The 27,743-nt window shown below is 43.3% G+C and overlaps 1 protein-coding gene across 1 annotated transcript; it reads right to left on the reverse strand.

The window, feature by feature from the left end:
• Nucleotides 1-14,048: 14,048 nt before the first annotated feature.
• TAP2 (transporter 2, ATP binding cassette subfamily B member) lies at nt 14,049-26,971 on the reverse strand. The gene is made up of 12 exons (XM_068557310.1): nt 26,780-26,971; nt 25,852-26,352; nt 25,657-25,771; nt 23,268-23,398; nt 22,814-23,019; nt 22,028-22,225; nt 21,744-21,872; nt 19,610-19,798; nt 19,299-19,472; nt 18,957-19,116; nt 15,115-15,251; nt 14,049-14,815 (listed from the first exon to the last, which is right to left on the reverse strand). The coding sequence occupies exons 2-12, from the start codon at nt 26,342-26,344 to the stop codon at nt 14,585-14,587; spliced, it is 2,163 nt and encodes a 720-aa protein (XP_068413411.1). The 5' UTR covers nt 26,345-26,352; nt 26,780-26,971; the 3' UTR covers nt 14,049-14,584.
• Nucleotides 26,972-27,743: the final 772 nt, after the last annotated feature.

The following is a 27,743-nucleotide window of genomic DNA, read 5'->3' on the forward strand; positions in this document are numbered from 1 at the left end:
ACAAGGGAATCACCAAAAGGTTATCAGCTGATTTTTCATCAGAAAGTCTGCAGGCCAGAATGGAGTGGCAGGACATATTTAAAGTAGTGAAAGGGAAAAACCTACAACAAAGATCACTCTACCCAGCAAGGATCTCATTCAGATTCAATGGAAAAACCAAAAGCTATTCAGACAAGCAAAAGCTAAGAGAATTCAGCACCACCAAACCACCTTTACAACAAATGCTAAAGGAACTTCTCTAGGTGGGAAGCACGAGAGAAGAAAAAGACCCACAAAAACAAGCCCAAGATAATTAAGAAAATTGCAGTAGGAACATACATATCGATAATTACCTTGAATGTAAACGGATTAAATGCCCCAACCAAGACTCAGACTGGCTGAATGGATACTAAAACAAGACCCATATATGTGCTGTCTACAAGAGACCCACTTCAGATCTAGGGATACAGACTGAAAGTGAGGGGATGGAAAAGGATATCACACGCAAATGGAAATCAAAAGAAAGCTGGAGTAGCAATACTCGTATCAGATAAAATAGACTTTAAAATAAAGACTGTTATAAGAGATAATGAAGGACACTACATAATGACCAAGGGATCAATCTAAGAAGAAGATATAACAATTATAAATATTTATGATTTAAATAAAATAAATATGATTTAAATATCCTCCCAACATAGGAGCACCTCAATACTTAAGGCAAATGCTAACAGCCATAAAAGAGGAAGTCAACAGTAACACAGTAATAGTGGGGGACTTTAACACCCCACTTACACCAATGGACAGATCATCCAGACAGAAAATAAATAAGGAAATACAAGCTTTAAATGACACAATAGACCAGATAGATTTGATTGATACTTATAGGACATTCCACCTAAAGTGGCAGAATACACTTTCTTCTCAGGTTCCCATGGAACATTCTCCAGGGTAGATCACATCTTGGGTCACAAGTCAAGCCTCAAAAATTTAAGAAAATTGAAATCGTATCAAGCATCTTTTCCAACCACAACGCTATGAGATTAGAAATCAATTACAGGAAAAAAAAACTGTAAAAAACACAAATACATGGAGACTAAATAGTGCACTACTAAATAACCAAGAGATCACTGCAGAAATCACAGAGGAAATTTAAAAATACATAGAAATAAATGACAACAAAAACACGATGACCCAAAACCTATGGGACGCAGCAAAAGACTTTCTAAGAGGAAAGTTTATAGCAATTCAATCTCACCTCAAGAAACAAGAAAAACCTCAAATGAAAAATCTACCCTTACACCTAAAGCAACTAGAGACAGAAGAACAAAGAAAACCCAACGTCAGTAGAAGGAAAGAAATCATAAAGATCAGAGCAGAAATAAATGAAATAGAAACGAAGAAAACAATAGTAATGTCAATAAAACTAAAAGTTGGTTCTTTGAGAAGATAAACAAAATTGATACACCTTTAGCCAGACTCATCAAGGAAAAAAAGGAGAGGATGCAAATCAATAAAATTAGAAATGAAAAAGGAGAATTACAACTGACACCACAGAAATACAAAGGATTATAAGAGACTACTACAAATAACTATATGCCAATAAAATGGACAACCTGGAAGAATTAGACAAATTCTTCAAAAGGTACAACTTTCCAAGGCTGAATTAGAAAATATAAACAGACCTATCACAAGTAATGAAATTGAAACTGTGATTAAAAATCTTCCAACAAACAAAAGTCCAGGCCCAGATGGCTTCACAGGCAAATTCTATCAAACATTTAAAGAAGAGCTGACACCTATACTTCTCAAACTCTTCCAAAAGATTGTAGAGGGAGGAACACTCCCAAATCCGATCTATGAGGCCACCATAACCCTGATACCAAAACCAGACAAAGATATCACAAAGACAAGAAAATTACAGACCAATATCACTGATGACCATAGATGCAAAAATCCTCAACAAAATACTTGCAAACAGAATCCAACAACACATTAAAAGGATCATACGCCGGGCTTCCCTGGTCACGCAGTGGTTGAGAATCTGCGTGCTAATGCAGGGCACACGGGTTCGAGCCCTGGTCTGGGAAGATCCCACATGCCGCAGAGCAACTAGGCCCATGAGCCACAACTACTGAGCCTGTGCGTCTGGAGCCTGTGCTCCGCAACAAGAGAGGCCGCAATAGTGAGAGGCCCGTGCACCGCAATGAAGAGTGGCCCCCGCTTGCCGCAACTAGAGAAAGCCCTCACACGAAACGAAGACCCAACACAGCCAAAAATAAATAAATTAATTGATTAATTAATTTTTTGAAAAAAAAAGGATCATGCACCATGATGAAGTGGGATTTGTCTCAGGAATGCAAGGATTCTTCAATATATGCAAATCAATGTGATACACCATATTAACAAATTAAGGAATAAAAACCATATGATCATCTCAATAGATGTAGAAAAATCTTTTGACAAAATTCAACACCCATTTATGATAAAAACTCTCCAGAAAGTGGGCATAGAGGGAACCTAGCTCAACGTAATAAAGGCCATATATGACAAACCCACAGCAAACATCATTCTCAATGGTGAAAAACTGAAAGTATTTCCTCTAAGATCAGGAACAAGACAAGGATGTCCACTCTCACCACTATTATTCAACATAGTTTTGGAAGTGCAAGCCATGGCAATCAGAGAAGAAAAAGAAATAAAAGAAATACAAAATGGAAAAGAAGAAGTAGAACTGCCACTGTTTGCAGATGACATGATACTATACATAGAACATCCTAAAGTTGCCACCAGAAAACTGCTAGAGCTAATCAATGAATTTGGTAAAGTTGCAGGATACAAAATTAATGCACAGAAATCTCTTGCATTCCTATACACTAACAATGAAAAATCAGAGAGAGAAATGAAGGAAACAATCCCATTCACCATTGCAACAAAAAGAATAAAATACATAGGGAAAAACCTACCTAAGGAGGCAAGAGACCTGTACTCAGAATACTATAAAACACTGATGAAAGAAATCAAAGATGACACAAACAGATGGAGAGATATACTATGTTCTTGGATGGGAAGAATCAATATTGTGAAAATGACCATACTATTCAAAGCGATCTACAGATTCAATGCAATCCCTATCAAATTACCAATGGCATTTTTCACACAATTAGAACAAATGATTTTACAATTTGTATGGAAACACAAAAGACCCTGAATAGCCAAAGCAATCTTGAGAAAGAAAAACGGAGCTGGAGGAATCAGCCTCTCCAACTTCAAACTATACTACAAAGCTACAGTAATTAAGACAGTATGGTACTGGCACAAAACCAGAAATATACATCAATGGAACAGGATAGAAAGCCCAGAGATAAACCCACGCACCTATGGTCACCTAAACTATGACAAAGGAGGTAAGAACATACAGTGGAGAAAAGACAATCTCTTCAATAAGTGGTGCTGGGAAAACAGGACAGCTACATGTAAAAGAATGAAATTAGAACACTCCCTAACACCCTACCCAAAAATACACTCCAAATGCATTAAAGACCTAAATGTAAGACTGGACACTAGAAAACTCTTAGAGGAAAACATAGAAAAACACTCTTTGACATAAACCACAGCAAGATCTTTTTTGACCCCACCTCCTAGAGTAAGGAAAATAAAAACAAAAATAAACAAATGGGACCTAATAAAACTTAAAAGCTTTTGTACAGCAAAGGAAACCATAAACAAGATGAAAAGACAATCTTCAGAATGGGAGAAAATATTTGCAAACAAAGCAACAGACAAAGGATTAATCTCCAAATAACACAAACAGCTCATGCAGCTCAATATCAAAAAAACAAACAACCCAAAAAATGGGCAGAAGACCTAAATAGACATTTCACCAAAGTAGACATTTCACCAAAGTAGACATACAGTTGACCAAGAAGCACATGAAAAGCTGCTCAACATCACTAATTGGAGAAATGCAAATCAAAACTACAATGAGCTATCACCTCACACCTGTCAGAATGGCCATCATCAAAAAATCTACAAACAATAAATGCTGGAGAGGGTGTGGAGAAAAGGAACCTCCTTGCACTGTTGGTGGGAATGTAAATTGATACAGCCTCTATGGAGAACAGGATGGAGGTTCCTTAAAAAACTAAAAATAGAACTACCATATGACCCAGCAATCCCACTACTGGGCATATACCCTGAGAAAACCATAATTCAAAAGGACACATGTACCCCAATGTTCATTGCAGCACTATTTACAATAGCCAGGACATGGAAACAACCTAAGTGTCCATCGACAGATGAATGGATAAAGAAGAGGTGGTACACATATACAATGAAATATTACTCAGCCATAAAAAGGAACGAAATTGGGTCATTTGTAGAGATGTAAATGGACCTAGAGTCTGTCATACAGAGTGAAGTAAGCCAAAAGGAGGAAAACAAACACCGTATATTAACACATATATGTGGAATCTAGAAAAATGGTACAGAACAACTTATTTCCAGGGCAAGAATAGAGACATAGATGTAGAGAACAGAGGTGTGGACACAGGGAGGAAAGGGGTGGTGGGCAGAATTAAGAGATTAGGTTTGACATAAATACACTACCATGTGTAAAATAGATAGCTAGTGGGAACCTGTGGTAGAGCACAGGGAGCTCAGCTCAGTGCTCTGTGATGACCTAGATTGGTGAGATCGTGTGGGGGTGGGTGAGGGGAAGGTCCAAGAGGGAGGGGATATATGTATACATACAGCTGATTCACTTCGTTGTACAGCAGAAACTAACACAACATTGTAAAGCAGTTATACTCCAATAAAAAGAAAAAAAAGATGATGGGTCACAAAGGGACTCTTTTCAAGATGGCGGAAATAAGATTCAGGAAAGAAAGGTGAAATGCAACTCTGTAACCTTTAATGTCCTCTGACACCCCTCCCCTGTTACTCTTAGTAAACATGTCCTGCCCTGGGATCTGAGCCATCCAAGAAATCATTTCTTCCCCTGGGAGGTCATGACAGGTAGAATAAGAAAAAGATGGGGTGGTATGGAAGACATTACTAGTGTTCAGCAACTTTGTCTACTCCTTAGGCATATGGAAAAACTATACCACCTAGTCTCCGATACATCCCAGAGACTAGTTCTAGCCAATGGTTAGTGGACAAAAGGTTCTTGGTCAAAGAATTTAACTACCAATGCCTGACTCGTTTCCTCTTCCCCTACTGAAACCAAGCAGGACCCTGTGAGGCCTTCCCAGAATAGACCCCCACCCATGTCCTCTGCCTGCCTTTGGTCTTAGAAAAACTTTAGTCAAAGAATAAATTTAATCAGAGAAGTGAGAAAATGCAGGAAAAAAAGGAAGATAGTCAAGCAAGACAAAACAATAATACTTTAGCCATTAAATGAAGTGAAGGACCTTTAGTTCTTCCTCAAGGGCTATAAATAATATTCTAAACCATGTCCTTTGAGTTGTTTTGCAGACACTGAAATCCCCACCTGGTGGGAGAAGTTAACTGTACACTGCCCAGAAGTACATAGACCCCAGACCAGTTGGAACCAGAAGGTTGATGATGCTGACTTCCAATTACCTCACCACCAATCAGTCAGAAGAATGTCCACGAGCTGACCACGCCCTGCTCCTTGAACACTGTAAGACTCCTCACTAGCCCCTCCAAGGCAGGACACGCAGGCTTGAGGGCACTAGCCCGCTGTCTCCCCATTTGCCTGGCAAAGAAATAAAGCTATTTCTTTCTACTTCATCCAAAACTCTGTCTCCAAGATTTAATCCAGCACCGGTGTACAGAGGTCGAATTTCGGCAACACTACCAAGTCAACTAAGACAGCCTTGTGTTATACAAAGAGTTGAAACCAGAATATAAAAGCAGTCTAATTAGATGAGTCATCAGGGAAAGAAGGTGCACTAGAGAATCACCTAATCTGTGGTCAGGTGATTAATCTATAACCATAGTTAATCTATAACTTTGGTACCGGGACAGACCTTCATCCCCATCTCTTCAAAAGAAGTCAGTGGTTTCGTATATCACAAGCAAGGAATGACGTGGAGACCATCTGTAGGAAGAGGTAGCAATGTCAACCAAGAAAAGAAAGCAATACCAACCTGGGAATCTCCCTTGTCAATGGCCTCTGATACATCGTGAATAAATCAAAGCCTCTGATTGGTCCAGTTGGAAGTTTTGTTGAGTCATTTTCTGTGCTTCTTGTCAATGTCTACAGTGGAAGGATCTGAGCTTCAGAGGCTCATCAGAGAAAATAGACATTTCTGGGGAGACAACTAATAAAGGGAGAGGTCATGCCCTGGTTGCCTTCTCCCACATTTTTGTTTTTGTGTTCTACTTGTATGAGTTTGAAAGATAAAGTGGAGCATTTTCATCTATCTCTTCCCGTCTGACTTCAGCCAAGAGCCCTACCTAATAGAGACACGGGCTTTTCTGTGATTTTTCCCCCAAACTCATATTTTGCACCCCTCTTTCTCATTCCCTCCCCGTTCCCTAGGGAGTGAGAGAAGTTGGGTGTGGTAGATGTGGTTGTTCATTGAGGTGGTAAAAAATCATTCTCCTTATTACCTGACAAAAATATCTCTTCCATTGCTATCTTGGTGACTTTATTAATTTTTATTGAGATATAATTAACCTATAACACTCTGTTAGTTCCAGATATACAACATAGTGATTTGATATTTCTATACATTACAAAGTAATCACCATGATAAGTCTAGTTACCATCTGTCATCATACAAAGTTATTACAATATTATTGACTATATTCCCCACCTTGTACATTTCATTCCTGTAACTCATTTATTTTGTAACTGGAGGTTTATACCTCTGAATCTCCCTCATCTATTTCACTTATTCTCCCCAGCCTCCTCCCCTTTGGCAACCATTCTGTATCTATGAGTCTTTCTGCTTTGTAATTGTTTGTTCACTTGTTTTGTTTTTCAGATTCCACATGTAACTGTAACCATACAGTGTTTGTCTTTCTCTGACATTTCAATTAGCATGATACCCACTAGGTCCATCCATGTTGTTGTTAATGTCATGATTTTATTTCTTTTTTATGGCTGGATAATATTCCATTGTATACGTACCACATCTTCTTTATCCATTCATCTATCGATAGACACTTAAGTTGTTTCCATTTGTTTGATTTTGTTTTCTTTTCACTTAATTCACTTCATTTCATTCTTTCGTTTCATGGATGTAAGTAACTGAGGTCATGAATTCTCCTCTGAACACTGAGGAGCTATATCCCAAAAGTTTGATATGTGATTTAATTGTAACAGGGAAGAGCAAAGTCGGACTCCATGTTGGATCTGTTTCTTTGATTTTAAACTTTGTTTTTCGTTGCTTTTGTTATTATAATCATATATAATGGCCTGCCTCAGGGAACCCTGCCCATCTGCTTGAATGTTATAATAAAGTACCTTTGTTCAGCTCCCAGGGAGACAATCTGACTCTGCCCACCTGTGAATGGCTGCAGAAAAGAAGAAATTAACACATCCCCTTCCCGATGCTGGCCAAGCCAGGCAAAACTAATGGCCTTTTTACTTTACTTCCTCACCTCCTCCCCGTCTCTGTTCTATAAAAGAAACTGCCATCCAGACTCTGACAAGATGGTTTTGGGGGGACCCTAGTCCCCCATCTTCTCGGTCTGCCGGCTTTCTGAATAAAGTCGCTATTCCTTTCCTCAACACCTCGTCTCCCGATTTACTGGCCTGTTGTGCGGCAAGCAGAGTGACTTGGTAACAATTTTTAATTGTCATTTTCTAGAAAATCTTCAGTTGTTTGTTTGTTTGCTTGTTTGTTTTCTCACTCTCTGGCCCAAGAGAAAGACCATTTCTTTAAGTTCCTATGTGGAAGGGCATTTACCTTTTCTGACCTGATTATTATCTAGCTTGCTCCATTATAGTCAGAGAATAGTATCTGTATCATTCCCATTTGGGGGAAATGATTGAGTGCCAGAATGTGTGGTCTATTTTCATTAATATTTTGCTGAAATTTGAAAAATTGTGTTCTCAATTTTCAATGAAGAAATTTCAGTATAGAGCCATCAGATCTAATTTTTGACTATGTTAGTAATATTTTCTGTGTTCGTATTTATTTTTTGTCTACTTGATTTGTTTAGTCCTAAGAAAAGTGAATTAAAATCACCTATTGCTACATTTCTGAATATCTTCCTGGTATCTACCTTCATTTCTGCTTTGTGAGGGTTACTTATATGTTATTTAGAACTTATATATTTCTTAGATATGCATTTTGAATTTTACACTTTACATTATAAAGTGTCTTCTTATCTCAGTCAATCTGGGGAGATTGGTCTAATAATAAGATTGTGACCTCTGCTTTCTTTATGTTTGCATTCTCTTTTTATGCCTTTGTCCATCATTTTATTTGTTGAATAAATGAACGAATCTATTTGGGTCACTTTATTTTTAGGCATATCTTTTGTATATTGCAAGCAGCAGAGTTTTTCTTTTAATCTAATCCAAAAATATTTTTAATTTTAATATTTTAATAAGTTAAGTTCATTTACAATTATTAATATGGCAAATAGTTCAGTGTAATTTGGAGATTATTATTTTCTGGTAAATATGATGTTTATATGAGTATTTCTTTTTTACTTATTTATTTATTTTTATTTTTTTATTTTTTTGGCTGCATTGAGTCTTCATTGCTGCGTTCGGGCTTTTCTCTAGTTGAGGCGGGTGGGGGCTACTCTTCATTGCAGTGTGTGGCCTTCTCATCGTGGTGGCTTCTCTTGTTGCGGAGCACGGGCTTTAGGTGTGCAGGCTTCAGTATTTGTGGCTTGCAGGCTCTAAAGTGCAGGCTCAGTAGTTGTGGCGCATGGGCTTAGTTGCTTCGCGGCATGTGGGATCTTCCCGGACCAGGCCTTGAACCCGTGTCCCCTGAATTGGCAGGTGGATTCTCAACCACTGCATTACCAGGGAAGCCCCGAGTATTTCATTTTTAAAATCTTTTACTATGTCATTTTGTGGTTTTCTAAATTGCAGTTTTTCAGATATTTAGGAAAGTGTATATGTTGGGATTGTCTTGATAATTTTATTTTTATATAATTCAGTTAGCTCCTCTCTTCTTTAGATAGTTCCTATTAGTTTTCTACTATAAACATCAGAAAACAAGCTTATATTCTCTCCCTTTCTCTTCCATTGTCTTTGTGTATAACTTTGTACTCTTACAAATGTTCTAAATACAACTACTTGATTTATCAGTCTTAGGGCTATCTTTTGACTCTCAGATATTAAAGACTAGGCCATCAGCAAGCTTATTCTATGTCCTTACTCATTTTTCCACTTTATCTGTAATTATTAAGAAATGTGTTTCTATTTGTCAGTTTCTTCTATAATTTGGGATACAGATATAGATATAGATATTTTTTTGCCCATGCTGCTCAGCTTGTGGGATCTTAGTTCCCCTACCAGGGATTGAACCCCAGCCCTCAGAAGTGAAAACGGGGAGTCCTAACCACTGGACCACCAGGGAATTCCTGTGGTCTATATTTTCTTACCTGTATCTGACTTTATTGCTAGGTGCAGACTGATTCAGTTATAGTATAATGTCCTGGTGACTTCTTGTTATCATTATGCATATTTTTATTTATTTATTTTGTAATATTTATTTATTTATTTTGGCTGCACCGGGTCTTAGTTGCGGTGTACAAACTCTTAGTTGCAGCAAGCATGCAGGACCTAGTTCCCTCACCAGGAATCACACCTGGGCCCCCTGCGCTGGGAGAGCAGAGTCTTACCCACTGGACCACCAGGGAAGTCCCATTATGCATATTTTTAGATGTCAATGTAACTACATGAACTATCTTCTATTAGTGTTAGCTTTACACATCGTATTACACATTTTGATTTTAACCTTTTCAAGTATTTAAGTTTTCTTTGTGACTCATGTCAAGGGCTTATAACTAGATTTTGTGATAGTATTAATCCAATCTGAGAACTTCTTTCTTTTAACTTCTAAATTTAAGCTATTTACATTTCTGTGACTACTAAGTTGTCCGGATTTGTTTCTATTATCACATATTATGCTATGTTCTTTGCTTCCTTTTTTCTCTTTTCATCACTTACATTAAACTAATTAAATATTCTAAGTAATCTCTAATTTCCCCCTACTGGCTTAGGAGTTTTACTTTTTACTAATTAAGATTTACCCCTACATTTTTAACATGACTGCCTAATTTAGCAACATCCGAAATTAATCAATATCTCTGCCCACCTTCCAAATACGACCAAGACTTTAGAATGCTTTTACTTTATCTGCCTCACTCTCATGTTATTTCTGATTATTCCATCATGTTCTTAAATTTAATTGTCATTATTGCCAGTGATTTTTGTAGTTATAGTCATTTTTCATTCCTCAGTCTGATTTACCAATATTTTAGACAGGTTTCAGTTAATGATGGTTGTGGTGGTGTGTGCGCACGTGTGTGTGTTTACTCATCTTTGCTTATTGCATCCCAATTTTTCTTTCTGGGTTCAGTATCCTTCTTCCTTAAGTGGTAACAAAAATAAAGCAAATGACAACTTCAGTACGATGCCACTTTTTATCTATAAGAGTCACAAAATCTAAAAATTTTACAACACGCTGTGTTGATGAGAATGTGCGGAAAGAGATAAACTCATACACTGCTGATGGAATTCTGCATTCATACAATCTCCATGAAGGCAATTTTTCCAATATCTATCAATATTAATAATATATAAACACTTAGACTTGGCAACATCCTCTTTAGGATTTTATCCTAGTCCTATTCTCGCACATGTGTATAACAATGTCTATACAAGACATTGCTTATAATAGCAAAAGACTTCTGATAGCCTAACTACTCATCAGTATAAGGAGACAGGCTAAATGAAATATGGTACGTCCATAAAATAGCATACATTAGAGCCATATATTTCTAAAGTTTAAAAAGTAAATTTCAGGACTTCCCTGGTGGTGCAGTAGTTAAGAATCCGCCTGCCAATGCAGGAGACACGGGTTCGAACCCTGGTCAGGGAAGATCCCACATGCCAAGGAGCAACTAAGCCCATGTGCCACAACTACTGAGCCTGCGCTCTAGAGCCCTCGAGCCACAACTACTGAGCCCACATGCCACAACTACTGAAGCCCGCGTGCCTAAAGTCCGTGCTCCGCAACAAAAGAAGCTACCGCAAAGAGAAGCCCGCTCACCGCAACGAAGAGTAGCCCCCGCTCGCTGCAACTAGAGAAAGCCCGCATGCTGCAACAAAGACCCAAAGCAGTCAAAAATAGATAAAATAAATATTTATTTTAAAAAAGTAAATTTCAGAACTGGGAGTTTAGGGAGCTGCTATTTGTAAAAATAGGGAGCAAGAATATATACATATATATGCTTAAATATACAGTACATTGTTTCTCTGGAAGGATAAAGCTTGAAGTATGGATTGCCAAAGCAAGGGGTATTGGCAAACTGTGGGGAAGGATGGGAGTGAAGCTTTCCTCCGTAGACCATGTTGTGCTTTTTGAATTTTAAACCACATTAATTAATGTATTGCTTATTCACATGAATTGTATCTTTAAAAAAGAGAATAGTAAGAGGGTAAGTGGATACAGGCAGTATAGCGAACGCTTTTGAGGAGTTCTGTTGTAAAGTTAAGCAAAGTCCACCTTTTCCTAGCTCTGTGTCCCAGGCAAGTGACTAAATGTTTCTAAATCTCCATTCTCATTCTTAGAATTGGGATAGTAACACCTGCCACGTAGGATTATCTTAAAGATAAAGTAAGACGGTATATGGCAGGCACTTAGCACAGCAGGAGCACACAGAAGGCACTCCGTGAATGATTATCATTGATACTGAACTATTACAATTCATAAAAGTCCTTGAAACTCTAGGTTGAAGACTCAGTCTTTCCTAGGGCCAGCAGGTGGCATTGGACCCAAGTGAATGCATGCTCCTTTCTCTCAGCGCCCAAAACAGAAGATTTTTGTTTTCCTTATTCCCTTCTCCTTTCCCCCCCCCCCAAATTCTGACTCCACACTTCCTTCTCCTGAACCACGACTGCCATGCAGACTACAAGTGGCTGCCCCACTCAGCTGGGGTGTAAAGTACTTTAAGTTCAATGTTATTCGCACACTGGGCAGGGCAGATGGGGCGGGAGGTTGTTTGGGGCTCCAGAGTAATCTGAGAGTTTCCTAAGGTTCCTCCTCTCCATTCATATCTCGCTTTGGAAAGAGCAGTACGTGGCTGAGCAGGAAAGGCACTGAAGGTAAGTGACAAGAAGAAGGGGAAATTAAGGGGCGGAAGTCAAATGGTGATGGGTAGTAGGAGGGGGAAATGAACAGAACTCTGGACAAATCAGAATTACTAATGTCTGTGGTTACCAGGCAGACCACACTTGTAGGGATTTGTTGAATACTCTGTCGGTCTGCTGTATCTTCCCGTACTGCCCATCAGGATGCCTGAGTTTTCCTCCCAGCTCTGTCACTGATTAGCTGTGTGATTTCAGGCCACTTTCCCTATCTGTAAAGTAAGATTTGACAGCTATACTATTTTTAAGATGTCTTCCAAGTTTAAAGTGTTTTGAGTCAATGGGTATAATTTGTACTGAGGACGTCAAAGATCAATAGATCTTCTTCTGTGAGGACTATAGTTTCCATAAGGTTGGGAGATACAGAAATTATTATTCCTACTTTATTAATAGAAGAAGGACATTTGGTGGGGAGGGGAAGGAATCAGGCCAGACTTCTCTCTCTCCCAATGCTTATTTCACCCTCGGTGAAATTTGAGAGATAAACAGGTGTGGAGCAGTAGGACAGCAGCAGGCTGAAGCAGAGGTTTATCTGCATAAGAAGTTCCTTACTCTGGCCTCACCTCGCTCCCAACAGTTGCCAGGCAGAAAAAAAAAAAAAAATCCAAAACAACAAAAAGTTCCAGTGAGTTCACTGCTAGCCGGGAAAGTACCTGCTATTTCTGGGAAAGTGAAAGTTTCAATTTCCTAGAATAGGAACCGTCCAATTTAAGACCCTTCCAATAACCAGTGACGTGTACAGCTTTGGATTTTCCATGATTTGTACGTGTAGGGAGGATTAAGATGGAAGACGGTAGAGGAAGGAGATTTATTCATTTACCCAACAAACATTTATTTATTGTCCACTATGAATGGAGCCCTGTGCCAGGTAGTAGATATAAAGCTTAATAAGACAGACGGCCTCCCCCGCAAGGGCTCATGGTCTAGTGGAAAGACAGAGGTCTACAGTGGGCTGTGGAGAGTTTAATAGGGACTGTGAGAGAGGTAAGCCCCAGGAGCAGAGCAACAGGAGCATGCAGAAAGGGCACTTTCTCCAGACTAAGAAGATAAAGCAAGGCTTCTTGGGAGACTTAAATCCTGAGTTGAATCTTAAAGAACTGGGGCAAATCCGGGAGCGTCTTTCACCAAATGGCAGGAAACAACATATTCAGAGGCACAAAGGCATCAGGAGGGCAGGAAGTTTGTTGTGGATAGAGCTTAATCCAACAGGAAAGGGTGACACAAATGGGCTAGAAAACCTGTCTCTGAGGAAGACCTGAGCAGAAAAAGGGGTGAAGACACAGGGAGGATTTTACAGGAGTGACATCGTCTTATGCGTCTTTTAGAAAGAAGAATGACTTTGTGAACAATGGCTGGAAGAGGTGCACCAACGGTAGGGGAACCTCTCTGAATATGAGATTATCTCACACTATGAATGAAAGTTACAACAACGAGATCAGAGAGAAGATAAGGGATTCAGAGCTGTTTGGAGCTAAAAGTGAAAGAGCTTTACTTGATCTGATTATAAAGTAGATTATGACACAAGATGCAATATAATGTATTAGTTGAGAGCGGGGACTCTGGGGTCAGGCCTGGATTCCAAGTCCAATTCCACCACTGTGCAACCTTGGGAAAGTCCTTTAATCTCTTGGAGACTCAGTATTCTCATCCATAAAATGGGGATAAAAGCTAACAATCTCAAAGGGCTGAGGATAAGGATTAAAAATGATAATACATGAAAAATGCTTAGCATAGTTCCTACTCATATTAAAACTCTGTACACAGTAACTCATCAATATTTTATTCATACTGTTAATTAGGGAACGGTGCTCTGTCCCACCATACCCTAGCTCCCCAACAAAATATCAGGTCCTGGTGGGAATGGGGAAGGACACAGAAAGGCACACTCATGAATATTTATGTCATACTGGTTAATATGTATCTCAAAGAACAATTCAAAGGCTGATAAGACAGCCAGCAAAATAGTCCCTGTGATTATCTCTGGGATGTGAAACAGTGTGTAGTTTTACTTTTCTCCTTCCTACCTGTCTCTATTGTCTACACTTCCTATACGAATGTGTGCTATTTATATAAGGAAAAAATATTTTGAAATATATTTATGATGCCACAGTACAGTACTCAGCACCAGGCAAAGCTCTATTCATCAAGGAAATAAGGTCCCTGGATACAGAGAGCAACCCCCTGCCCTCCCATGGCCCTGACAAAAGTACACATGGTCTAAATCTCCATCATCGTGCCTCCAGCTCCAAAAACAATCACCCAGGGGAACACCCCCAGGGAAAGCCAAAGCAGGAGCTACTCTGGGTCACTGAGATGGCCCTGAGAAGGCTCCAGCATCTCTGGGGTCTCAGTCCTCCTGCTCTGCTGCACCAGGCGGGAGTAGAGGTCCTGCCCCTCCATGAGCTGCACGTGCTCCTGCAGCTCCCCCTGCCCCAGCACCAGGATCTGGTCGGCGCTCAGAACCGTGTGCAGCCTGTGGGTGATCACCAGCACCGTTCGGCCCTCGTGAGCTTTCCAGTCCTGCAGCTGAAGGGGGAGAATCGTAATGCCTCAGAAAGATAAGAATGAGATGGAAGCCAAGGCCCCACTGGGCACCATCTCTAGTGACTTAGGGTAGAGAAGGCATGAAACACGAGAAGATAAGACAAAGCGGGAGGGAAAGGCCTGCACTGCCCTCCTCTCTCAGCGGGGCTGTGGCAGCTGGAGGATGGGACGGGAGCCATGGCGGCATCAGGGACGTCCCCACACCACCCCACGTATCCTCCATCCCATCCCAGCCCTAAGAAGGGTCCCACCGCCCCTGCCCCTCCCAGCCCAGTACTCACAGCCTGCTCACACTCCATGTCCAGGGCACTGGTGGCTTCATCCAGGATGAGGACCTGGGGGTCCCGCACAAGGGCCCGGGCGATGGCCAGACGTTGCTTCTGTCCCACAGCCAGCTGGTTCCCTTTCTCCCCCACCTCTGAGGAAACCGAGAAATCCCTCTCCTCAGACACAGGTGACCACGACAACATCCTCCTCACAAGCACAGCTGGTATTTCCACAGCCAACACTTAGGCGGATGAGGGCCCGGGGTAGGGGACAGACCTCTAGGGCTGCCCGTGTACATACAGCATCATCACCCTGCCCCGCTCTCCGGGAACAAAGGCTCCTGAGCTGGACAGGCAGCTACAGAACTCATGATGCTGGGGAGGGAGGTGAATGGGTTTGGCTGAAGGTACCTGTATCCCTAAAGCAATTAGAGAAAGAAGAACAAAAAACCCCAAAGTTAGCAGAAGGAAAGAAATCATAAAGTTCAGATCAGAAATAAATGAAAAAGAAATGAAGAAAGCGATAGCAAAGATCAATAAAACTAAAAGCTGGTTCTTTGAGACGATAAACAAAAGTGATAAGCCATCAGCAAGACTCATCAAGAAAAAAAGGAAGAGGAGGCAAACAATAGAATTAGAAATGAAAAAGGAGAAGTAACAATTGACACTGCAGAAATACAAAGGATCATGAGAGATTACTACAAGCAACTTGATGCCAATAAAATGGACAAACTGGAAGAAATGGACAAATTCTCAGAAAAGCACAACCTTCCGAGACTGAACCAGGAAGAAATAGAAAATATCAACAGACCAATCACAAGCACTGAAATTGAAACTGTGATTAAAACTCTTCCAACAAACAGAAGCCCAGGCCCAGACGGCTTCACAGGCAAATTCTATCAAACATTTAGAGAAGAGCTAACACCTATCCTTCTCAAACTCTTCCAAAATATAGCAGAGGGAGGAACACTCCCAAACTCATTCTACAAGGCCACCATCACCCTGATACCAAAACCAGACAAAGATGTCACAAAAAAAGAAAACTACAGGCCAATACCACTGATGAACATAGATACAAAAATCCTCAACAAAATACTAGCAAACAGAATCCAACAGCACATTAAAAGGATCATACACCATGATCAACTGGGGTTTATGCCAGGAATGCAAGGATTCTTCAACATACGCAAATCAATCCATGTGATACACCATATTAACAAATTAAAGGAGAAAAACCATATGATCATCTCAATAGATGCAGAGAAAGCTTTCGACAAAATTCAACACCCATTTATGATAAAAGCCCTGCAGAGAGTAGGCACAGAGGGAACTTTCCTCAACATAATAAAGGCCACATCTGACAAACCCACAGCCAACATCATTCTCAATGGTGAAAAACTGAAACCATTTCCACTAAGATCAGGAACAAGACAAGGTTGCCCACTCTCACCACTATTATTCAACATAGTTTTGGAAGTTTTAGTGACAGCAATCAGAGAAGAAAAAGAAATAAAAGGAATACAAATCGGAAAAGAAGAAGTAAAACTGTCACTGTTTGCAGATGACATGATACTATGCATAGAGAATCCTAACGATGCTACCAGAAAACTACTAGAGCTAATCAATGAATCTGGTAATGTAGCAGGATACAAAATTAATGCACAGAAATCCCTTGCATTCCTATACACTAATGATGAAAAATCTGTAAGAGAAATTAAGGAAACACTCCCATTTACCACTGCAAGAAAAAGAATAAAATACCTAGGAATAAACCTACCTAAGGAGACAAAAGACCTGTATGCAGAAAACTATAAGACACTGATGAAAGAAATTAAAGATGATACAAACAGATGGAGAGATATACCATGTTCTTGGATTGGAAGAATCAACATTGTGAAAATGACTATATCACCCAAAGCAATCTACAGATTCAATGCAATCCCTATCAAACTACCAATGGCATTTTTCACAGAACAAGAAAAAAAAATTGCACGATTTGTATGGAAACACAAAAGATCCCGAATAGCCAAAGCAATCTTGAGAAAGAAAAACGGAGATGAAGGAATCAGGCTCCCTGACTTCAGACTACACTACAAAGCTACAGTACTAAAGACAGTATGGTACTGGCACAAAAACAGAAATACAGATCAGTGGAACAGGATAGAAAGCCCAGAGATAAACCCACACACATATGGTCACCTTATCTTTGATAAAGGAGGCAAGAATATACAATGGAGGAAAGACAGCCTCTTCAATAAGTGGTGCTGGGAAAACTGGACAGCTACATGTAAAAGAATGAAATTAGAACACTCCCTAACACTATACACAAAAATAAACTCAAAATGGATTAAAGACCTAAATGTAAGGCCAGACACTATAAAACTCTTAGAGGAAAACATAGGCAGAACACTCTATGACATAAATCACAGCAAGATCCTTTTTGACCCACCTCCCAGAAAAAGGGAAATAAAAACAAAAATAAACAAATGGGACCTAATGAAACTTAAAAAAGCTTTTGCACAGCAAAGGAAACCATAAACAAGGCCAAAAGACAACCCTCAGAATGGGAGAAAATATATGCAAATGAAGCAACTGACAAAGGATTAATCTCCAAAATTTACAAGCAGCTCAGGCAGCTCATTATCAAAAAAACAAACAACCCAATCCAAAAATGGGCAAAAGACCTAAATAGACATTTCTCCAAAGATATACAGATTGCCAACAAACACATGAAAGGATGCTCAACATCACTAATCATTAGAGAAATGCAAGTCAAAACTACAATGAGGTATAACCTCACGCCAGTCAGAATGGCCATCATCAAAAAATCTACAAACAATAAATGCTGGAGAGGGTGTGGAGAAAAGGGAACCCTCTTGCACTGTTGGTGGGAATGTAAATTGATACAGCCACTATGGAGAACAGGATGGAGGTGCCTTAAAAAACTAAAAATAGAGCTACCATATGACCCAGCAATCCCACTACTGGGCATATACCCGGAGAAAACCATAATTCAAAAAGAGTCATTCCTTAGAGGAGCGACCTGAAACCAAAATCTTCCAAACTCCATGTGCAGATTCAAAGATTTATGAAGTCTTACAACTAAACATGCACCCACACAGTCTAACGGAATTGTCCTTAGATCTCATAATCTGTTCCTGAAATAAATTCCCATGCCAACTGGAGTATTAAAATAAAGTGCTTTGGATGGAGGAAAAAAAAAAAGAGTCATGTACCACACTGTTCATTGCAGCTCTCTTTACAATAGCCAGGACATGGAAGCAACCTAAGTGTCCATCGACAGATGAATGGGTAAAGAAGATGTGGCACATATATACAATGGAATATCACTCAGCCATAAAAAGAAATGAAATTGATTTATTTGTAGTGAGGTGGATGGACCTAGAGTCTGTCATACAGAGTGAAGTAAGTCAGAAAGAGAAAAACAAATACCGTATGCTAACACATGTATATGGAATCTAAAAAAAAGGTTCTGAAGAATCTAGGGGCAGGACAGGAATAAAGACACAGATGTAGAGAACGGACTTGAGGACACGGGGAGGGGGAAGGGTAAGCTGGGACGAAGTGAGAGAGTGGCATGGACATATATACACTACTAAATGTAAAACAGATAGCTAGTGGGAAGCAGCCGCATAGCACAGGGAGATCAGCTCTGTGCTTTGTGTCCACCTACAGTGGTGGGATAGGGAGGGTGGGAGGGACACGCAAGAGGGAGGGGATATGGGGATACATGTATACGTATAGCTGATTCACTTTGTTACAAAGGAGAAACCAACACACCATTGTAAAGCAATTGTACTCCAATAAAGATGTTTAAAAAAAAAAAAAGAGGGTACCTGTATCGAGTCCGTGCTTCATTTCCTTTATGAACTCCTCCACTCTGGCCGCCCGTGCAGCAGCCAGCACCTTCTCATCACTGCAGCCCTTCAGCCCATAAGTGATGTTGTCCCTCACCGAACCCGAGAACAGCACAGGCTCCTGCCCGACCAAAACCACCTGGGCAGAGGTGACAGGAGCAGAGGACCATGTGGAAACCCCCATGGCAGGGACCCTTCTTTCCTCCCCGCCTACCTACCTCACAATGGACCCCTTATGTTTCTTCCCCCATCTCCACCCCCTGCTCTCTGCACATCCTTCTTCCCTCCAATCTGCGATCCCTCTCCTTCCTCCCCACCCACCTGTTGGTGTAGGTAGCGGTGCTCATACTGGGAGATGGGCTTCCCGTCCAGCAGCACCTGCCCCTCGGTGGGCTGGTACAGATTCTGCAGCAGGGCAGCTACTGTGCTCTTTCCAGATCCATTGGGCCCCACCAGTGCGGTCATCTGCCCAGGGCGCAGGGTGAATGTCAGACCCTAGAAAAGCCAGGAAAGAGTTAGGGGCCTGCCTCTTTGCCCTCCCTCTCCTCTTCTTTCTATCAGAGGAGGATAAGCTTCTCATCACTCAGGGCGTGAGGGGCCCAGATTCCCTCCTTGGCGTCTCCGTTGGGCACCTTGAGCACAGGCTGGTCCGGGCGACTGGGATACACAAAGGAGACGTTTTGGAATTTCACCAGGGCCTGCAGAGTGGGCGGGGCCAGTGTCCCAGCTGGAGGCAGATTTGGCTTTCGGTCCAGGTAGCAGAACACCTTCTCTGCAGCCCCCACGTTGCTCAGCATGTCCCCAAACATGTACACCAGGGTCTGCAAAACAGGAAGGCAGGGGTCAGCCAAGCAAAGGAAGCTCCACCAGGAACCAACTTCCCAACTCCTCACACACTCCCTGCCACACTCCACCCCAGCCACGCTTCTCCCCTCATCCAAAAAAGATTCCCTACCTTTTTTTTATATATCTATATATACATACATATATATATATATATATGTTTGTTTATTTATTTATTTATTTATTCTTGGCTGCGTTGGGTCTTTGTTGCTGCACGCGGGCTTTCTCTAGTTGCCGTGAGCGGGGGCTACTCTTCGTTGCAGTGCACGGGCTTCTCATTGCGGTGGCTTCTCGTTTCAGAGCATGGGCTCTAGGCACGCGGGCTTCAGTAGTTGTGGCGCGCAGGCTCAGTAGTTGTGGCTCGTGGGCTCCAGAGCGCATGCTCAGGAGTTGTGGCACACGGGCTTAGTTGCTCCACGGCATGTGCGATCTTTCCGGACCAGAGATCAAACCCGTGTCCCCTGCGTTGGCAGGCAGATTCTTAACCGCTGCACCACCAGGGAAGTCCCGATTCCCTACTGTTAATGTGCGATTTTTTCTTTTTTTCTTTTTTGGCCGTGCCACAGGGCATGCGGGATCCTGTTTCCCCAACCAGGGATCAAACCCGTGCCCCCTGCAGTGGAAGCTTGGAGTACTAACCACTGGACTGCCAGGGAAGTCTCCCTAATGTGTAATTTGCTTGAATTTCAAAGGGGCACCAATACCCCATTATTCCAATTTGCCAGGTAAAGGATGGAGACCATAGTCCTTCCATCCCCAGACCTTTCCAGTTACTCGTACACAGTTCTGTCTGGCCCAATTACACAGGGAACTCCTCAAAAGCGGGTGCTGTGCCCACCTCCTCTTTGCAGACGCCAGACTGCTTTGCACAGCTCTCCACCCATAAAAGATGTTTAATCAGTGTCTACGAAACTTATAAAATAAAGCCCAAGATGCAGTAACTAATTATTTTTGAAAACTGGTAAATATAGGGCAGGAACTAAATACTTACTCTGCCTTTCCTAATCAAACTGTACCACTTGGCAACCAAACAGTAGATGAGGAGACATCTCCCTTGAGACATACATCTGGCTAATAAATGAAGGAATGGTGGAGTGTCACCATTTTGCCACCCCAAATGATTTAATGGATCTGGGCACTAAGCTTTACTGGTTGCTGCCACCACAGATGTATATGAGAGAGAGAAAGAGATCAGTGTAATATACACCTCTATGAGAAATGTGAAAATCTGATCACTGACTTGCATTTGGTGAAGTTGCTGTTAATTCTTTTGGTGTGGTCATGGCTTTGCGGTTACATGTATTTTAATGTTTACATTTAGCGATACGTATTTACAGATGAAACCATATCTTGGATTTGCTTCAAAATAATATGGGGGGAGGGAAGTGGGTGGGGTTACAGATTAAATAAGATTGGCCATGAATTGGTAATTGTTAAAACAGATGCTGGGGGATAAACAACAAGGTCCTACTGTATAGCAGAGAGGACTATATTCAATATCCTATGATATATACACACTACTATATATAAAATAGATAACTAATAAGGAGCTACTGTGTAGCACAGGGAACTCTACTCAATACTCTGTAAAGACCTACATGGGAAAAGAATCTAAAAAAGAGTGGATATATGTATAACTGATTCACTTTGCTGTACACCTGAAACTAACACAACACTGTGAATCAACTATACCCCAATATAAAACAAAAATTTTAAATAAAATAGAGAAAGAAAAAGTTAAAAAAAAAAAAAAAAAACAGATGCTGGGTACATGGGGGTTCACACTAGTTTTTTTCTCTTTTTTTGCCCATGTTTGAAATTCTCCATCACAATGAGTTGGGGTTATTTCAGTTTGGTTTTTTTTTAAGGGGAACAAATAGAAGCCAAAGCAGGAAAAGAGAGCGTGCACAGCTCCTGACTCACTTGCACGTGGTCGCCCACGTCCTCCTGGTAGAGCAGAAAGGAGAGCAGCCCGCCCCGGGTGAGGTCCCCAGCCAGGATCTGCTGCAGCCCACGTCTCAGGAACAGCACCTGCATTGCCAAGTGCAGCATCTGGAGGGAGAAGGAAAGGGAGCCTGAGAATCTTCCATTCTTTGGCCTCCCTGCCCCTATGACACTGAGTGAACCCCGGACCAGCTGTAGGAAGAGGACCATCACTTTCCCTGCCCCCTCCCTGGGCCCTTCTTCCAGCCACTCAGCCTTCTCACCCTCCTTAAGAGCACGTAGACGGCCTGTTCCAGATCTCGTCGCCACCACAGCTGCCGGCATCGGTCAAGAGCCTCCTTATAGCGACGGACCTCTTGCTCCTCCGCCCCAAAACTGCGCACAGTCTGCAGCCCTCCAACTGCCTCACGTACCACCTGTCCTGCTTTCGCCACAGCATCCTGGATCTCCTGAAGGACTGCCTGGAAAAGTGGGGCAGGAGATGGGAGGGGCTGATTCGGCAGAAGACAGCCGACCCCCACGTCTCATTCCAGCCCTTGGAACGCTCTCTTCACGCTAAGTGAAGTAAGTCAGACAGAGAAAGACAAATATTATATGATATCATTAACATGTGGAATCTAAAAAAATAATACACATGAATCTATATACAAACAGAAACAGACTCACAGATGTAGAAAACAAACTTATGGTTACCAAAGGTGGGGGAAGGGGGGAGTGGATAAATTAAGAGTTTGAGATGAACAGATAGAAACTACTAACACAAAATAGATAAGCAACAAGGATTTACTGTATAGCACAGGGAACTACATTCAACATCTTTTAATAACCTATAATGGAAAATAACCTGAAAATATCTCCCTCTCTCTCTCTCTCTCTCTCCCTCTCTCTCCCTCTTTCCCTCTCTCTCTCTTCCCACCCCCCCTCTCTGTCACACACACACACAAAGTCCCAGAGGGTCATGGACCTTCTGAAGCCTCTAAGGGCCTGGAGGAGAAGGCCTCTAGGAGAATTTTCTTCTTCCGTGGGGATTCCCTACCATCCACACGTACCTGATGGCGAACACTGTACATCTTTTCAGCCGCTATCACTAGAGGCACCTCAAGCAGAGAAAGGAGGGTGAGTCGAGGTGACAGGTTGAGCATGAAGCTGTAAAGTCCCAGCACTTTCACCAGGCTTCGAGACAGCACGTTGGCATTAAGAGGAAGCCAATTACTCATCAGTTTGGTATCCGAGCTCAGCCGGGAATTCAGCTCCCCTGGGCAGGACAAAGCAGGTGAGGAAACCACGTGTTGTAATGCAGAACCCCCAGAAACTCCCTCCTGAGCTCCCAATCTCACACAGCCCTCCCTCCCTCTGTGCAGACAGACAGGTGGAGACCGCCTCTCTACATGGTTCCCAAAGAGAGAAAAACAGCTCCAGGCCTTGGCACCAGGGATGCAGGGGGAGGGCACTGGAGGGGAAAGGAAGTCCTGGGGGACCCCAGACCTGGACTCCAGGCCCTACCTGTCTTAGTCTCTTGGAAGAAAGCAAGGTCCTGGCACAGGAGGGAGGAGAAAAGCAGCTCCCGGATCCGCAGGTTGATTCTGGACATGATGTAGCTGAAGGTGCTTCCTCGGCAGCCTGCGGACAGTGAGCTGCGGGGAAGGAGGGCGGCGGAGGATGAAGAGAAGAGATGCAGAGAAGGACGGAGGGAGGGAGAGAAGCAGAGGAGAAAGCATGGAAAGAAAAGAAATACGAAGTTGGGGGCAGTACATCATGAGAGCAGAAGAGAAACAAATAAGAGAGAGGGAGACACAAGGGGCAGGAATCAACAGACGAAGAGAAAAGAGGACACAGTGAGCCAGCTGTGGGAACCACATCATAACACGGACAGATTCACCAGCATCACTAGTTCATTCTGTGCTAGACAGGAGGGAACAGTACAACAGAAATGGAAAGATGCTGTGAAGGGAAAGAGCCTATGGCTTGCTTCTGACCTGGTCTCCCTCAGGGCCATCCCTCCAGCTTTCCCCTTGGTCTTGGTCTCCTTCCTCCCCACCCCCGGCGTCCTTCTTCCTACTTCCAGATATTGATACTTTCTTGTGGGAACTGCAGCAGTGGACTCCCTGCCCTCCCATCTCCAAAGCCCTGGGATCCTGCTGTTCTCCCCTCTCCACTGTCCTTGGGATTGGAGAAGTCCTCTTAGACCAAGTGAATTTTTACAGTCAAACTCAAAGGAAAAATGTGAAAGCACACAAGCAGGAACTGTACAAAATATGGGTTTCTAATACAAATCTAATTACCATGTTTAGAGGGCTGTCGGCATACTCAGACATGAAGTGGTGAGGGTTTGGACTTTGGTGATCACAGTGAGAGTGGAGAGAAAGGAGCCACAGGAGCACGTTTTGAGTGTGGAAAATGCCAGAACATGAGAAAGGCAGCGACGATGCTGGTGCTTGGAGCTGAGGATACTGATGGTTTCATGAATGGGAATAAGAAGAGGGAGGCATTTTCAAGGAGACCAGGAGGGAGTGGGATGCACTTGGAGCTCTGGGTGCATGGAGTCTGAGGTGACAGGGCGTCATCCAATGGGAATGTCAAGGAGGCCTCTGGATTCCAAGACTGGAGCTGGATGTGGGAATGTGGATGTGGGAATGTCCTGCAGACGTGAGCTGCATTAGCTCAACAGGAAAAATGTTCTTAAAGATCAAAGAACTGAGTCCTGAGAAAAGTCCATAATTAAGGATCCAGAGGAGGACGGTTCTCCAGAAGAGGGAGAGTGGACTGGAAAGTAGAAAGGGAGTTCATAAAAGCTACCTGAAGAACAAGATCAATCATAAGAGACTGTTCTGGGACTTCCCTGGTGGTCCAGTGGTTAAGACTCCGAGCTCCCAGTGCAGGGGGCCCAGGTTCGATCCCTCGTCAGGAAACTAGATCCCACATGCTGCAGCTGAGAGACCATATGCCGGAACTAAGACCCAGCACAGACAAATAAATAAAATACATAAGTAAATAATTTTTTAAAAAAAGAGAGATTGTTCTGATGCCAGATGCTACAGACACATAGAGAACTGAGGGCTGATTTTTTTTTTTTAAAGCAGCAGCTTGATCAATAAGAAGTTCACTTTTAAGTAGTTAGTTTCAGCAAAGAGTAGTAAGTATGAAATAATGAAGAACTGGTTTTTGAGGGATTCTAAATGAAGTATGACCATAGCAAAGGAGCAGGATCAAGCAGCCGGCTGGTATTTGGGGAAGGCTAGTGAGGTACTCGCACGACCCTGAGAATGAGCACCTCCTTAAATTTTGCAGCCTAGGTACCTGACTCACCTCATCCTAGCCCCAGCCCTATCAAGCAGTTAGGTAATTAGTTAGTTAGTTTGTAGACAGCGGACTCCTGGCTCCGTCTTAAAACAGAAGGAAAAGTAAATGAAGTGGAAAAGAGTAAAGATGCTGGAAAGAAAGGTGACAAGCCTCAGAGTAAGATCTTCCAGGATAGACAAGATGACTTAAGGACGAAGAGTCAGGAGGAAGAAACGTGCCCACCCTGACAACAGGATAACTGTGGAAACAAACACAGGGTGGGAGATTGGAGACACAAAAGAGAAATGGAACTTCATGGAGATAAAAATGTTGAGAGGTAACTGAGAGACATTCCATTCGACACATAAACACCTTTTGTACTACATTCACTCCTATCTGTAACTATAATAAGTAATATGAACTTTGAAGATGTTGGAGCCACGTGGTGAACGGAGGAATAAATGAATGGATGCATGACACAGAATGGTGAATAAACAAATACAGATTTTTAGTTTAAGTATTTTGTGCTTTGGGCACAAGAGGGTCTGAAAACAGAGTTAGGAAAGTGAGGGTCCCTGTAAAAATTGGGGGCTAGCAAATCTCCATCACCTACCTCACAACGGAGAAGAGACACATGAAAAAGATGGCGCTGGCAAAGGCATCAGGATCAAAATCACCTCCCAGGATGTCAATCACACGACCGGAATAGTAAGGGATTAATGTCTCAACTGCGTGAGGACAACAGTGAATGTGCTGGCGCCCGGGGCCTTTTCCCACCTCCAAGTCACAGCGCCCTCTCCCGACTCACCCAACACGGCAACAGCGAGGAAGAAGAAGGCCACACCCAGGAAAGGCAGGTCTGGCCAGGAGAGCTTCAGCAACCTCCACATCAAGGCTCTGTTGTTCTCCTGGCCCTGCTCCCTCTCCGGGGCTCCTGGAGGGCTCAGCACAGCCCACACGCCCCAGCTCAGCCCGGCCGCCCCGTACCCCAGCAGCAGCCAGCTCCAAGGGGCTGAAGCCGCCCTGGCTGGGGGAGCACTCAAGGTCCCTGGGACCAGGGCCCTCAGGGAGAGAAACAGAGGGGTCACCAGGCAGAGGGGGGGCAGCAGTGCTCCCACAAACCCCAGCAGCCCTCCCAGCCTCAGCAGCCACCAGAGCCCTCCCAGTCGCAAGGTGCCCTCTAGCCACAGGCCTGGAAGCCCGCGGGGAAGCAGAGCCCCCAGGCTCGCCTGCAGCAGCCAGAGTAACGCCGAGTCGGCCAGCAGCAGGAAGGCCCAGGGTCTCAGGTCAGGGAGCCGCATGGCGAGATCTAGGGGTAGAAGGTGAGACACGACAGAGGTGAGTCCCAATCCTTGTCCCCACTCCTCCCCACTCGCACTCCGTCGAACGCGTCCACGGGCTTCCCATTTTATTTACCCAGTGCTACCCTGAAAGATGCCTGAAAGGTGCTTGGTCCTCATCAGTATCCCCCTCCTAGGACCCCAGGCATTCGGCCTGACAGAGGGAGCTGGGAAGCCGGACCATCTGCAGCCTCATCCTCTAAAACAAAGACCCGTGACCCCCTCCCCCCACCCCGACCCCGCCAGCCGCCGCCGCCGAGTTCCAAAGGGCCAGGCGGTCCCGCCCCGCTCCCTTGCTCCCGGGGTCCAGAAGGGCAGGAAGCCTGGGGCGCGGAGTGGCTGGTGGGTGGGCTGCGTCCCTGTTAGCACTCCAGGTTCCCACGCGCACCAACTCACCGGAGGGGGCTTCTGGGCTGCAGCTCAGGGGTCTTTCCTTTACGTGCCGGGGGCCGAGCTCTGAAGTCCCCTCGCGCCGCCTCCGCTTCGTTTCCCCTCTGTCGGCGGGCGAGGATCCCCGAGCCAGGGCGGCCGGGCTCCCTCGGCTTTCGCTTTCGCTTTCGCTTCCGCAGCCGGTGCCCGGTTGTGGGCCCGGCGGCCAGCAGGGGGCGCGCGACACCTGCAGCCCGCGGAACAGACCCCCGAGTCCTGCTCCACGTGCCAGGCTCCGGTTAGTCTCCACCCTCAGCAACAGTTACTCTGTCATAGGAAGCTACTGCAGTTTTTTAAATTGCCACTAAGTAAAATAAAGCTGTTTCGAGGATTGGGATGCTTTGTAATTGGAGAACCGCTGGCTTTTCATACCTCAGCTCTGAACCTATTTTGAGAACTGCCCTCTTTCCCAATCCAAGTTCCAGTTGTAGGATATTGGGGTTTAAAACAACAACAACAAACAAAACACACACACACACATGAAACAGAGCCAGAGTCCAAGCGAGAAACACACAGGACTTCTTCTATACAGAAGGCCCAGCTACTCTCACCAGGACCTAAGTGAGTTTCCACTTACAGATTCTGAGCTGAGAAGGCCCCCACTGCACATCTTCATCTGTCTTTCTCAACACAGCTCCTGAGCAGAGAAAGTGTTCAGACGCCTCTAGGTTTGTGCTTCAGATTATGGTGGAACCACCTTCCTCATATGAGGGAAGTGGACTTTGTTTCTTAGTCTATTTTAACACTGATTAGCACAGTAATCAGGTTTCTATAGGTCCTGCCAGACCCAGAGCCCATCTATGGGACAGGCAGATTGGTTTATTCCAGAAATAACTCTTCTGGCTGAAACCACCTCCCAGACTCAACATATTCCCCAAGGGAGGGCCACGTGGATTCCAATGCCCCCTTTTGAAATGTTATTGGCACGACT

Source organism: Eschrichtius robustus, chromosome 12 (assembly GCF_028021215.1).
Source record: "Eschrichtius robustus isolate mEscRob2 chromosome 12, mEscRob2.pri, whole genome shotgun sequence".
NCBI lineage: Eukaryota > Metazoa > Chordata > Mammalia > Artiodactyla > Eschrichtiidae > Eschrichtius > Eschrichtius robustus.

Coding starts and splice junctions, on each gene's coding strand:
- TAP2 (XM_068557310.1), bottom strand. CDS start 26,344: ATGCGGCTCCCTGACCTGAGACCCTGGGCCTTCCTGCTGCTGGCCGAC. Junction 23,399..25,656: donor TGTCTCTTCTCCGTTGTGAG/GTAGGTGATGGA, acceptor CCTTCCCCGCAG/CTCACTGTCCGCAGGCTGCC. Junction 19,799..21,743: donor ACGTGGGCGACCACGTGCAA/GTGAGTCAGGAG, acceptor CCTGTTTTGCAG/ACCCTGGTGTACATGTTTGG.